This window comes from Schistocerca gregaria, chromosome 6 (assembly GCF_023897955.1).
Source record: "Schistocerca gregaria isolate iqSchGreg1 chromosome 6, iqSchGreg1.2, whole genome shotgun sequence".
In the NCBI taxonomy this organism is placed as follows: Eukaryota; Metazoa; Arthropoda; class Insecta; order Orthoptera; family Acrididae; genus Schistocerca; species Schistocerca gregaria.
Window position 1 is genome coordinate 122,995,039 of NC_064925.1, and position 15,580 is coordinate 123,010,618.

The 15,580-nt window shown below is 43.8% G+C and overlaps 1 protein-coding gene across 1 annotated transcript in view; it reads right to left on the bottom strand.

The window, feature by feature from the left end:
* Positions 1-15,580, bottom strand: part of LOC126278749 (testis-specific serine/threonine-protein kinase 4-like) — a 160,464-nt gene that overhangs the window by 70,937 nt on the left and 73,947 nt on the right. Inside the window, exon 4 of the mRNA XM_049979025.1 lies at positions 2,819-2,968. Coding sequence (XP_049834982.1) covers positions 2,819-2,968 — 150 coding nt within the window. The remainder of the gene's footprint in view (positions 1-2,818; positions 2,969-15,580) is intronic.

Genomic DNA, 15,580 nt, shown 5'->3' on the forward strand with positions numbered 1-15,580 from the left:
TCACACGCACGGCACAGCGGACACATCAGGAACCGCGGTGTTGGCCGTCGAATGGCGCTAGCTGCGCAGCATTTGTACACCGCCGCCGTCAGTGTCAGCCAGTTTGCCGTGGCATACGGAGCTCCATCGCAGTCTTTAACACTGGTAGGATGCCGCGACAGCGTGGACGTGAACCGTATGTGCAGTTGACGGACTTTGAGCGAGGGCGTATAGTGGGCATGCGGGAGGCCTTGCTCAACACGTGGGGCGTGAGGTCTCCACAGTACATCGATGTTGTCGCCAGTGGTCGGCGGAAGGTGCACGTACCCGTCGACCTGGGACCGGACCGCAGCGACGCACGGATGCACGCCAAGACCGTAGGATCCTACGCAGTGCAGTAGGGGACCGCACCGCCACTTCCCAGCAAATTAGGGACACTGTTGCTCCTGGGGTATCGGCGAGGACCATTCGCAACCGTCTCCATGAAGCTGGGCTACGGTCCCGCACGCCGTTAGGCCGTCTTCCGCTCACGCCCCAACATCGTGTAGCCCGCCTCCAGTGGTGTCGCGACAGGCGTGAATGGAGGGACGAATGGAGACGTGTCGTCTTCAGCGATGAGAGTCGCTTCTGCCTTGGTGCCGATGATGGTCGTATGCGTGTTTGGCGCTGTGCAGGTGAGCGCCACAATCAGGACTGCATACGACCGAGGCACACAGGGCCAACACCCGGCGTCATGGTGTGGGGAGCGATCTCCTCAACTGGCCGTACACCTCTGGTGATCATCGTTCTACCATTCCTAGACCGGCAAGGGAACTTGCTGTTCCAACAGGAAAATGCACGTTCGCATGTATCCCGTGCCACCCAACGTGCTCTAGAAGGTGTAAGTCAACTACCCTGGCCAGCAAGATCTCCGGATCTGTCCCCCATTGAGCATGTTTGAGACTGGATGAAGCGTCGTCTCACGCGGTTTGCACGGCCAGCACGAACGCTGGTCCAACTGAGGCGCCAGGAGGAAATGGCATGGCAAGCCGTTCCACAGGACTACATCCAGCATCTCTACGATCGTCTCCATGGGAGAATAGCAGCCTGCATTGCTGCGAAAGGTGGATATACACTGTACTAGTGCCGACATTGTGCATGCTCTGTTGCCTGTGTCTATGTGCCTGTGGTTCTGTCAGTGTGATCATGTGATGTATCTGACCCCAGGAATGTGTCAATAAAGTTTCCCCTTCCTGAGACAATGAATTCACGGTGTTCTTATTTCAATTTCCAGGAGTGTATATACGAGAGTCACTCTAAAAGAACTGCACACTATTTTTGTAAAAATACCGTTTTCATTCTGCATGTGTGAAAGTTTTACAGTGTGTAGATGCATCCTTACCGCTTGTTTGCAAACTATTCCCGTGAGTGGCGCCGTCACAGCATGTCTTCAAAATGGCTGAAACACTTGACGTTCGTCAGAAGCAACGTGCTGTCATACAATACCTGTGCTGTGAAAACAAGACAGTGGGAAACATCCACAAGAGGTTGAAAAAGGTGTATGGAGATGCTACTGTCGATCTCAGCACGGCTAATCGGTAGACAAGCAGGTTACGTGATGAAAGCGGGCACGGCAATATTGAGGATTGTCCTCGCAGCGGCAGGCCTCGCACTGCACACACTGCAGACAATGCGCAGAGAGTTAACGAATTGCTAACTGCTGGCAGACGAATCACAGTGAACGAATTGTCACGCTACGTTGGGATAAGGGAAGGAAGTGTTTGCAGAATACTGAAAGCGTTGGCGTTACAAAAGGTTTGTGCCAGGTGGGTTCCCAGGATGTTGACAGTGACACACAAAGAAACAAGAAAAAACGGTATGCAGCGAACTTTTGGAACAGTCTGAGAATGGTGGAGATGAATTTCTTGGAAGAATAGTGACAGGTGAAGAAAAATGGCTCCATCATTTTTCACCAGAGACGAATAGGCAATCAATGGAGTGACATCATGCAAATTCACCCAAGAAAAAAAATTCAAAACCGCACCTTCTGTTGGAAAAGTTATGGCTATGGTGTTTTTCGATTCCGAAGGACTCTTGCTGGTGAACATCATGCCAAGTCGAACAACCACAAATTCTGATGCATATGTGACGACACTGAAGGAACTTCAAGCTCGATTGAGTCGTGTTCGACCACATCGGCAAAAGCAGGATGTCTTGCTGTTGCACGACAATGCACGACCACATGTGAGTCAAAAAATCATGGAAGCGATCACAAAACTCGGATGGACAACACCGAAACACCCGCCTTACAGTTCTGACCTGGCTCCATGTGACTATCATCTCTTTGGGAAACTCAAAGACTCTCTTCGTGGAACAAGATTTGGAAGATGATGACTCCCTTGTGCACGCTGCCAAACAGCGGGTCCATCAGGTTGGTCCAGAATTTTACCGTGCGAGTATCCAGGCTCTGGTTCCAAGAAGGCGTAAGACAGTTGACAGGGATGGAAATTATGTGGAGAAATGAAAATATTGCCCCTAAAGGATGTATCTACACACTGTAAAACTTTCATACATGTGGAATAAAAGATGGATTTAAAAAAAAGTGTGCATTTCTTTTGGAGTGACCCTCGTACAATTAATATCGCCAAAAATGCAGTCCTTTAAATGTTGAGTGTCAACTGTGAAAGATGTTGAGTGACACGGTTTACTCGTAACATACTGGGATTTAGCATACCAAAAAGCTCAAAAATAAACCACTTTTACAGAACAAACGTTAGTTTCCACATCGGCCCTAGGAACATGATGATCGCAACGGCACTGCCGTGCGCCCTGGAAAGCCGTGGCGGAGCGGCGGACCTACCTGTGGACAACGCGCTTGCTGTGGATGTAGGAGACGACGTCAACCAGCTGCCCGAACCAGTGGCGGCTGCGCATCTCGTCGACGTGTCCGTCCTTCTGGATCACGTCCAGAAGGCTGCCGTTCGGCGCGAACTCCATCACGATGTAGATCCTGCAGGTACCAGAGTTCTCATGACGACATCTTGGACTACGGTCCACAAGGCGCACTAAATCCAAGCGAGGTGGCGCAGTTTGTGAGACAGTGCACTCAGTCACTTTTAATTCGGCTCTCTTCCAAAAATGGAATATCATTTCGTATAGCAGGGCATGTAAGTCATGCTGAGTGCATAGTAGTAATCGTAGTACCGGTATTAGCTGTTACATTCAACGATAGATCACTTTTCATTTATTGCTATTAAAATTTGAGAACAGCAAAAATAACGTAATTCACGTTCAAGATGATTCCGTGATAATACCAGCAACTTTCATGGATGATGGAGTCCGCCCCCGGTAGCTGAATGGTCAGCGTGACGGATTGTCAATCCTCTGGGCCCGGGTTCAATTCCTGGCTGGGTCGGGGAATTTTCTCCGCACAGGGACTGGGTGCTGTGCTGTCCTCATCATCATCCTCTCATCCTCCTCGACTGCAGGTCGCCGAAGTGGCGTCAAATTGAAAGACCGGCACCCGGCGAGCTGTCTGCCCGATTGGGGGCCCTAGCCACACGATTTAATAAATAAATGGATGATGGAGGAGGGCAAATGTATCAGTTTCAGGTTAGGGGTCCTGTTCCGGAAACAAACGAATCGGAAGCAATAAGCGAAAATCGGTCTGAGCTCGTGAACGACGGATGCCGCCGCCGATTTGGTGGTTTGCATGCCTCAGTGATACAGATAGGCGTACCGCAGACGCAACCGCTACGGAGGGTTTCTTTTGAGAGGCCACACAAACGTGTGGTTCCTGAAGAGGGACAACAACCTGTTCAGTAGTTGTGGTAGTAACAGTCTGGATGGTTGACTGATCTGGCCTTGGAACATCAACCAAACTGGAGGATCATGCATTTATATCAGAAGAGGAACACAGTTTAAATCAAGAAGTGACCTTAGTGAAGATAAATTCTTTGAAATACCAGCTATTCAGTTCACTGGGCTTGACCGCACAAAGAAACTAATAATTTTGTGTATGCATCGACCACTCAGTGACAATGTGAACACTTTTTTTCCGTAAATTAACAGCCGTTAATGCAGAAGGCTCAGAAAACTACCAGCTCATTTCCGTTGCAGCCATTTCAGGCATAATAGAATCATATATGTAATACAGATACTGTATTACGTGAGTAAACGCAACATTTTATGTGAATCACAATTTTATTTCCGGAGTGGTGAAGTACAGAATTATCCATAGTGGGATTCACAAAACTAGTACTTGATGCTGTGACAAAGGTGTGTCACAGGCATATTTTTAGGTGTTTCTAAGGCTTTTGTTTCTACTGACCATAAGATTCTACAAATATGCACACGTCACACGTTTCAGAGTTAAAATTATTAGTAGCACTTGTAATCCTTGTACATTCAGTGCATTGGAGAAATTACATTCGCAAAGTAGGTTAACACATCACCTACTCTGTTACTCTCTGCTTTGCACATATATTCGTGATTATTTAAGATCATGCTATACGGCGTGCAACTCAGACTTTAATCGTGCGTAACACGAACTGTACCACACAACTTCTCGTACGTGACTGGTAATCGGCATGAATCACTTCACACGGCGTGTACTTTTGGTGGGACCCGAAGCCTTCCAATGAAGAACCAGGTAATATCCCTTTCGAAGAAACGTAACACCAATTCTGATAAATGTTTGAAGGCAATAGCTTAAGCTCTCTGCTGCTACTGGATTTTTTTTTGTTGTTGTTGTTGTTGTCATCTGTCTTCTGACTGTTTTGATGTGGCCCGCCAAGAATCCTTCCTTCATCTCAGAGTAGCATTTGCAACCTCATCCTCAATTATTTGTTGGATGTATTCCAATTTCTGTCTTCCTCTACAGTTTTTGCCCTCTACAGCTACCTCTGGTGCCATGGAAGTCATTCCGTCGTGTTTTAACAGATGTGCTATTATCCTGTCCCTTCTCCTTATCAGTGTTTTTCACGCATTCCTTTCCTTTCCGATCCTACGCAGAACCTCCTCATTCTTTACCTTATCAGTCCACTTACGTGTTTAAAATACTTTAGAAATGTCCCTTTGTGAATTATTCATTTATTATCTTTCCTATGGGCGCTTGTGTACTCTGTGTGTATTGCTTTAGCACAGGAATTGATAGTTCATTTAAACCTACTGAGTTTTATTTTTTAGATTTTTTACAGTTTTGCCGACATCATGCTCTGTGGTCAGTAGTAACATCATTGTATTTATTGCATAAATATTTATGTTTGATATATTTGTTTCTGGGAATTTTTGTTGTAATTTCTCTGCCATACTTGAAAATGCTTATTCATATAGTTTGCAAGGTGGTGTGGGTCCTTTATTACCTTTTTTCCCCTCCATTATGTCATTATGCTTTTTTATCTCTTCCTGTTTCCTTTTACTGATTTCCCACACTGTTTTGCCTTTATTACCTGTATCCTATAGTATTTTATCAGTAAGTGACTTTCTTGGAGCGATCAGCACCTTCCTATAAAAATTTTCTACCTATGATAGAAATTTAAAAACTTTTACTCCTTATGACTTTTTTGCATGTAACTGAGGTACTTATGAGTTTAGAAGGACTTATTAATATCAGCTATTATCCATTTGTTTTTTTGAGACATTGATACTAGTGTGGGTACTTTTGTAAATAAGTTTTCAGAGTTAATTTAAATGATGTTGAGAATTTATGACTTTTCAGTCGGCGTCTAGAGACGCTGAAGTGAGTCTGAGTTTAAAGTGTCTGTCGCGCTTCATAAACTTCGAATGAGGTATAAAAATTAAATTCAGTTTCAAGTTGCAGAAAAGTGACAAGGAAACTCATAAAAAGTTTGAAACTGGTGTATAATCATAAGTTGTAATTTTAGTACTGTTCAGAAGTGAGATGAGTGATTTAAAAGCGGAAATGAGTCGTTAGAAAATGAGCAACTTTCTTGACTTCCATTAACCATTGAAAACAGAAGGAAACGTGCAAAAGTGACAAAAACTGTTCGTTCAAACAGGCGAATAACTATTCGGGAGTATGCCGGAGATCTTAGAATCTCATAATGGTCTATGCAAAGTATTCTAACCGATAATTTGCGAACGAGACGAGTAAGTGCAAAATTTGTTCCCAACCTTTTAAGTGATAAAGAGAAGGAAAATGGTGTGTCACCTGGTACAGTTCGTCTTCATTCAGATCGTGACTTCAAGTCCAAAATTGTAAATGGAGATATAGCTTGTGACTATGGGGATGATATTTACACGAAAATTCCGAGATTCCAATGGAAAACCAGTGAAACTCCTCGCCCTAAAAAAGGCACTTCAGTCAAAATCGAATACCAGAGGCCTGTGCATTATTTTTCGATATTGAGGACATAGTGCAATCAGAGGTCGTTCCAAGGGGAACAGCTGTAGACGCCGACTTTTGAAAGGGGGTACTGCAACGTTTGCGAAACTATGCACGTAGAAAGAGAGCAGAAAAATTACCCAATGGGTTCCTTCTTGATCCCAATAACACCCTGCTTTTGATTCACGAGTTTTTGGTAGAAAAAAGTCTTTCTGTCTGTCCTCATCCACCTTACTCACCAGATTTGGCACTATGCGATTTCTGGCTCTTTTCAAAAATTCAAATTGACGTAAAAGAAAATGTTTTCCTGAGACTGAGAGGGCCGCAACAGACCAGCTGATCGCCCTTCCAAAATAAGCCTTCCAGAAATGCTTTAATTCATGGATTCAATGTTGACAAAAGTGCGTTGCTAGCCAAGGACAGTAGTTTTACGGAGAGTAAATCAAATTCCATGTAAGCCTATTAGTTTGTTTATAATAAAATTATTCATCGTATTTTTTTATCAAACCTTGTAAACACCTCTGGAACCTCTGATCGAAATATGATTGTTTATTTCGTAGCGATGAGAACCTTAGCTATCCCACTAATTTCTTATAGCCACATCTCAAGAAAAACGGACTCGCAAGCTGAGTGCTGAGTTTGCAGAAGGACAATGCCATTTTTGGAAGACGTTAGGCGGTTGAGCCATTACAGAAACTCTGTGTTCTGCCTTAATGAAGCAGAGTACATATAGCCCTCTCACACGTCATGCACTTTCAGTACAAATGGGAAGAGCTACGTGCTATCTGTGATAACACAGGGGAAGGAAGGAATGAGCAAAAGTGGAGGACTTGTATTGCACTGGACACTGGCTGAATTCGCCACATTCGATTGCCACATAAATGTAGGTCACTCTAACTGCTGCTGTCCCATTTCTTGCGTACACTAATACCGCCGTAAAGTATTCCATGGCAAGTTTAAATGCAAAATGCAACGCAAAAACAACACAATTTTATAGATCACTAACTCTCGAATGTCTTCCAGTCACGTGAATACAACTCGATTGTTCGACGTTTTTAGTAGTCCCACCACAATGTTAGAAGTAGCTGGTCAAATTCCCCTATCTCAAATCCACAAGACAAGGGTCTAAATGACATTTCTCGATTTCCTGCCAGAGGTGAGAGTATTTTGCGCTCAAACTGCACGAGGCTTATAATACGTAGTGCTCTGACTGACTGGCAGCAGTCAAAGATTTCGCATCTGCCTAAGAGATACCTGCCCGTTCCTGTGTACCTCTCCAGCAGACAGTGTCGGTTAACAAAGGATCGTCTTTGAGTTGACAAGTGACTCACGCGTGGCGTGCGGGAGTACAGTTACAGTGGCCATCTTTTAAAGGACACACTTAGAAGATTAATGTCATGGCGAGACGTTCTTTAGTCAACGAATGACACCGTGCTGGCGATAAACACGCAAGATTACTCTTGTGGATGCTGTCAGTTAGATGGTCAGTAACATGCTATCATGACCATTCACAAGAAACTGGGGGCGGCGGGTGGCTCTCAGTTATAATATTCGTCGCCGTACTTACAAGAGCCTGACAAATATTTTTGGGGTCAGCCAGAAACCGATGGAGAACGTACTGAACGTAATTTCTAGCCTACAAGTCGACATTCTTCTTTTGCACAATTAAATAAAATATTCTTGCTTGCTATTTACTCAGCGATATCATATACTAAAACTATAAATAGAATTTTAGTACTAACTGATTAATATATTCAGTAAAAGTTCACATGCATAAACTTAATAATATTCCTGATAATAATAATAATAATAATGTCCCTATCATAAGCAGCGCAACGGCGTTGCCGCAGTGGACACACCGGTTCGCGTCAGATCACCGAAATTAAGCGCTGTTGCCATTTTTCGGAGTGCACTCAGCCTCCGGTCAAAGAAAACCATCGTAACGACCAGGAGAGCGGTGTGCTGGCCAGACGCCCCTAGTATCAACATCCTTAGTGGAGGATGACAGGGCGGTCGGATGATGGGCCACTTATGGCCTGAAGACGAAGTACTTCATTATAAGCAGTACTAATATTAGTTCAGAGGCAACCTCTACGGTAAGTTCCAAGTAAAATGTCTATCGCTCTGACTTCTAATCAGCCGGCCATAGTGGCCGAGCGGTTCTAGGCGCTGCAGTCTGGAACCGCGCGACCACTACGGTCGCAATTTCATTGCTCGCCACAAAAGTGGAAAATAATCTGACCAGTTGCCAAGCGTTTTTTTCAACATTAGGGGCGACACGCAAACAGCTACTTCCGTGAAATCTAAGCAATTTCAGGACGGTGTACAGTCCTCGCGAGTTCACTTCCTACTTTTACCGAAAACGCTTTTGATAGCTGCCTGGCTGTGACGCCATTCCATGCCGGCGTTTGACTGACGCGGAAGTGTCTCTCTTACTGCGGCCGGCCGCGGTGGTCTCGCGGTTCTAGGCGCGCAGTCCGGAACCGTGCGACTGCTACGGTCGCAGGTTCGAATCCTGCCTCGGGCATGGATGTGTGTGCTGTCCTTAGGTTAGTTAGGTTTCGGCAGTTATAAGTTCTAGGGGACTGATGAGCACAGCAGTTTGAGTCCCATACTGCTCAGAGCCATTTTCTGCTACTGCCTCTCTGGCAGTATTTACATATCGGCGTAGCGGGCGGCCGAACGGAACATTTGCTATCAACCACTGCACGCACAAGTAGGAGCATCTAAATGGGTGCCTTCCCGGACGTGTATTAATTAATAACTCTGTTGTGTAACAGTTCAAAATCTTCACAATTTATAATATAATTAAAGTTAAGTTTGCTTTAGTTACTGAAAAAGTTATAGCTCGACTGCATTTAAACTTTGCCTCCTAGAATTTCTAGAACGGAACCGACAGTAGAACATGACCTCTGAATTACCCCCCAAGAGTCGTTGTATTGACTGTTATTTACAATAAAGTCTTGAAACTTGGTGCAAATGTATTGTTTCCGTAATATAATCGAATGCTGTAATTAGAACATTGTATCACAAATACAAATGATGCTTAATTTATTACGAATAGGGACGTTTCTCTTCCAAATTTTGTTTTTAGTAAATACCTGAAAACTGTTAGAAGTAGCTTAATGAAGTCACATAGTTAATGTTTTTTGTATAAGACTGAAGCTTTTAATCTTTCTGAGTGTAATATTTAGCCCCTGTAGTGTTATGTAAAAACGCCGATTTTGACAAAAATGTTGCACCAATCAAGTTGAGACTCATTACTTTTTATTGTGGTACGTATTTGCACATTGTGAACAATTTTTTGGTTTCCAGTTTTATTATTAAGCGCCACATATTATTTTCTTAAAATAACATATTTAACAATACTTATTCATTTGCTCATACTGGGATTTAACAGTTTTAACATTAATACACTGAAGCATTTTCTGGCAATGTTTGGAAAAGGTATTTCAATTTTTAATTTCATTCCCAGATTATGGCGCAACACTTTGTATGCTACGCACAGGCGCGCTATGATGATGTGGCGCTAGTGGCAGTGAATTGGGGTAAGTCCCGGCACACTCCCTCGCCTCTGTACCTCTGAAATGATACAGCGCCACAGGACTACTATTAGGTTTCCGTTTCAGAGGGACTAGAAGGTGATTAAAAGCCATGATCATATTCGTTACATTTGTTAGTTAATTAGTCCTAATCTTCGCATTTGGTGATGACGCACGCTAAACCAGTGCGATAACATGTGTTCAAAATTCATTTCTTATTGAGTGTCAACGGGTTGCAACCCTTATATCAACATAAATAGTTTACGGCATGTAACCTCTCTGTTGTGGTTGTTGAGCTAGCTTCCTAACGTAAGAGCAACTGCATGGTCTTCACACTACGCTAATGTTTCACCTAAGCATGGCATTAGATATTATAAAGAAGGTATAGCATAAAATAAAACCTGTGACTGTCTCTGGAATTTATAACGGAAGAAATGAGCAAGAAGGACACCTGTTTCCGATTGGCAATTAACAAATGAAATGACGAAGAAATTTTAATACGATTGTGGACTGCACGGGGTTGCACTGACAAATGTGAGCGGGTTCCATCTCTTCCGCCAGCATGAATTGGTGGACGCTGGTACTCCAGTTCTACGAATATGTGCAGTTGATTGAGCAGCCATGAGGGTCACAGTGCAAATGTGCCAGCGTCGTATTCAGAGAGGGTTGCAGAGCCATAAAGTCATGTATGATCCATGCTTGGACTTATTTTGAAGTAAGTCTTTGCTGACTGTATAGAAATTATGACGAAAGTGTAAAAAACAATATCTGCTGTGGTTTAACTTTGTAATCATCTTTGTACATCGTAAGACTAAAACCTTATCACATCTCTGTAAGCCAAAATACTAAATACTTGATACATTACTGGTGAAGTTTGGAAAAACAGAATGATGTGTTCTTGGAGAGAGTACAGAACGTAGATTCACAGGAGGAGGCAATGACACATCATTTCCAAAATATTTTTTTCCTTACTAATCCAGCAGATGCATTCTGTGGTGAAAGCGATAAACTTAAAACAAATTTTTAAAGGACATGTGCTCATCTTTTATTTAGCAGCGTAAGCCTGTTTTTACTAAGTGTGACACGCTCTCACGTTTATCTACAGGTCTGTTACAAAACGGTGATTTTACATTAAGCATTTCGTGGGGAGCCAGTGTTTGTCTTAATTTATGGCCAACTTTGAGCCTGACAACATGTTAAGTGTCCTGCATGATATGTTAAAGACGTAAAATCAAATACTTGAATACTGGGTTGTACTCAAATAAACAATAAAGTAGTCAAATGGCGGTACGTTCCTTAAGAAATAAATAAATAAATAAATAAATTTTTCGACATCATTTGTTTTTCAGGAGCTCGAAATCGCTAATACGTAGCCGGAAATCCCCTTTATGATATGGTTACGCGATTAGCCAATAAACACTGCAAGTAGTCACATTCATTAAATACCCATACCATGCGCATGAACGGAATGAAAGTGGGCCTGTCGGTGTGGCCGGTCGGTTCTAGGCGCTACAGTCTGGGAACCGCGCGACCGATATGGTCGCAGGTTCGAATCCTGCCTCGGGCATGGATGTGTGTGATGTTCTTAGGTTAGTTAGGTTTAAGTAGTTCTAAGTTCTAGGGGACTGATGACCTCAGAAGTTAAGTCCCATAATGCTCTGAGAAATTTTTCGAATGAAAGTGGAAAGATCATATTAAACTACTTTTAAAAAAGTAAGACGCCAGACTGAGATTCAATTGAAGAACCATCGGGAACTGCGGTCTAGCCACAGAGGAGGTAGCTTACAAAATCCATTTTCAACCGTTAATGGGGTTTTGCTTCTCGTCTGGGACAATTACCAGTTAAGACAGACAGAGAAAATAGGTCATACACAAATCATGGGAAAATGATGAAAAGTATCAGCACTTACATCTGGCGGTCATACAGAGTAATAACTTTTAAAAAATTATCAATGAAACATTAATAAGCAAACGTTTAGCATTAAAATTAACAAAAGATGTTCGTAACAAGAAAACAATAAGTGTGGTATCGATAGCTACGATGCCACGGCGTAGGTGCAAGTTCTAAAGTTGGCACTACGACAGACACCGACGACAGCGCCCTCTAGCCAGCGCTGTGGAACTCTACGAGCGTCGGTCCGGATTCAGCCCATTTCATCACGAGCAGACGGCCTGGAAACACCGCTTCAACCTCAGAGGGTGTTGGCTATTAAGACTATGTACTACTTACGACGGGTCTAAGGCTTTGCTCATCACTGCAAAGTTATGTAACCATTTATTAACTTGTTTTTGCCTATAGTAAACATCTATAATTCACACTGCAGTACCGAGAGATTTTCACCTTTTTCTGCTCCTACTCGCTTTAGTCATTCATTCAACCAGTCAGTTTTCAGGAGCAGACCCACGCGCCGCTTTCCAAGCGGGATACGAAAATAACAACGCGCGAAGTTGGCACTAAATCATAATAAACCAGCTGTAACTCATGAATACGTCAAAAACTGTGGTATAAGGTACTAATATGAAAACGAAGATACACTGACAGAGGAAAAATCGTAAAACCAAAAAAAATAATTAATGAAGAGTAATAAAACGTCGAGAATACATTTTCCTGTGCACCATATTTAAGTGATTAACATTGCTATACCACAGGTTAATATAAGCGCAACAACATCCGTTAAAAAAATGAAGTGCTGGTACATTAACAATAGATGTAGCCTCCAGAATGTTGGATGAGAGCATGCAAACTTGTACGTATTGTGTTGCACAAGTACCGAATGTCAGTTTGTGGGAGGGACTTCCATGCCTCTTGCACTCGGTCGGTCAATATAGTGCCGGTTAATGCTGTTTGTGGATGACGCTGAAGTTATCGTCAGAAGATGTGCCATATGTGCTCGACTGGAGAAAGGTCTGGTGACCGAGCAGACCGAGGCAACATGTCGATGCTCTGTAGAGTGCGACAGGTTACAACAGCGGTTATGTCGGCGAGCGTTATCCTGTTGGAAAACACCATTTGGAATGCTCTTCATGAATGGCAGCACAACAGATCGTATCACCAGACTGAAGTACAAATTTTCAGTCAGGGTGTATGGAATAACCACAAGGGTGCTCCTACTGTCATACGAACTCGTGCCGCAGACCAAAACTCCAGGGGTAGGTCTAGTTTTCGTGCCCTCATGTGCCCTACTTCTAACCAACACACGGCCATCACTGGCACCGAAGGAGAACCAGCTTTCATCAGCAAACGCAACAGGACTCCACCCTACCCTCCAATGAGCTCTTGCTCATCAGTACTGAAATCGCAAACGGCGTCAGCGGAATGCATGCTACACACCATGTGGCTCTGAGCTGTCCTTGAAGTAACCGATTTGTAACAGCTCGTTGTGTCACTGTATGCCAACTGCTGCTCAAACTGTTGCTGAAGATGCAGTACGATGAGACAGAGCCATACGCCGAACATGACGGTCTTCCCTCTTGGTAGTGTCACGTGGCCGTCCAGAGCCCGGTCTTCTTGCGACTGTCCATTTTCGTTACTACATTCCTGCCGAGCCTTTCTCCAGTACCCCAGATGAAAACGGCCAGCTTCTGTTTCCCTTATTACATGACCACGTTCAAACCCAATGAGATGCTGATAATGGCTGCTTTGCCGCTCTAAAGACATTCTTGCTTAACATCAACTCACTACGTCCTGTCTCATGAACGTTACAGCGTGTGTTTAAAGCAAACCTGATTTGCATCCTCATACACTACTGGCCATTAAAATTGCTACACCAAGAATATATTCAGATGTTAAACGGGTATTCATTGGACAAATATACAGAATATTACAAAAAGGTACTGCCAAACTTTCAGGAAACATTCCCCACACACAAAGAAAGAAAATATGTTATGTGGACATGCGTCCAGAAACTTTCCATGTTAGAGCTCATTTTGTTACTTCTCTTCAAATCACATTAATCATGGAATGGAAACACACAGCAGCATAATGTACCAGCGTGACTTCAAACACTTTGTTACAGAAAATGTTCAAAATGTCCTCCGTTAGCGAGGATACATGCATCCACCCGCCGTCGCATGGAATCCCTGATGCGCTGATGCAGCCCTGGAGAATGGCGTATTGTATTGTATCACAGCCGTCCACAATACAAGCACGAAAAGTCTACATTTGGTACCGGGGTTGCGTAGACAAGAATTTTCAAATGCCCCCATAAATGAAAGCCTGGAGGTTGAGGTCAGGAGAGCGTGGAGGCCATGGAATTAGTCCGCCTCTACCAATCCATCGGTCACCGAATCGGTTGTTCAGAAGCGTACGAACACTTCCACTGAAATGTGCAGGAGCTCCATCGTGCGTGAACCGCATGTTGTGTCGTACTTGTAAAGGCACATGTTCTAGCAGCACAGGAGGAGTATCCCGTATGAAATCATGATAACGTGCAGCATTGAGCGTAGGTGGAAGAACATGGTGCCCAATCAAGACATCACCAACAATGCCTGCCCAAACGTTCACTGAAAATCTTTGTTGATGACGTGATTGCACAATTGCGTGCAGATTCTCATCAGCCCACACATGTTGGTTGTGAAAATTTACAATTTGATCACGTTGGAATGAAGCCTCATCCGTAAAGAGAACATTTGCACTGAAATGAGGATTGACACATTGTCGGATGAACCATTCGCACAAGTGTACCCGTGGAGGCCAATCAGCTGCTGATAGTGCCTGCAGACGCTATACATGGTACGGAAACAACTGGTTCTTCCGTAGCACTCTCCGTACAGTGACGTGGTCAGCGTTACCTTGTACAGCAGTAATTTCTCTGACGCTGACATTAGGGTTATCGTCAACTGCACGAAGAATTGCCTCGTCCATTGCAGGTGTCCTCGTCGTTCTAGGTCTTCCCCAGTCGCGAGTCATAGGCTGGAATGTTCCGTCCTCCCTAAGACACCGATCAATTGCTTCCAACGTCTTCCTGTCGGCACACCTTCGTTCTGGAAATCTGTCTCCATACAAACGTACCGTGCCACGGCTATTGCCCCGTGCTAATCCATACATCAAACTGGCACCTGCCAACTCCGCATTTGTAACCATTGCACTGACTGCAAAACCACGTCTATGATGAACACTAACCTGTTGATGCTACGTACTGAAGCGCTTGATGCTAGTACTGTAGAGCAATGAGTCGCATATTAACACAACCACTGAAGTCAACATTACCTTCCTTCAATTGGGCCAACTGGCGGTGAATCGAGGAAGTACAGTATATATTGACAAAACTAAAATGAGCTCTAACATGGAAATTAAGCGTTTCCGGACACATGTCCACATAACATCTTTTCTTTATTTGTGTGTGAGGAATGTTTCCTGAAAGTTTCGCCGTACCTTTGAGTAACACCCTGTATTATACTAGAAATGACATGTGATTAAATTTTTACGCAATTTGGGTGCATAGATCCTGAGAAATCAGTACCTAGTACAACCACCTCTGGGCGTAATAACGGTCTCGATACGCCTGGACATTGAGTCAAACAGAGCATGGATAGCATGTACACGTACAGCTGCCCATGCAGCTTCAACACGATACCACAATTCATCAAGAGTAGTGACTGGGGTATTATGACGAGCCAGTTGCCGGCCACCACTGACCAGACGTTTTCCATTGGTGAGAGATCTGGAGAATGTGCTGGCCAGGGCAGCAGTCGAAAATTTTCTGTATCCAGAAAGGCCCGTACAGGACCTGCA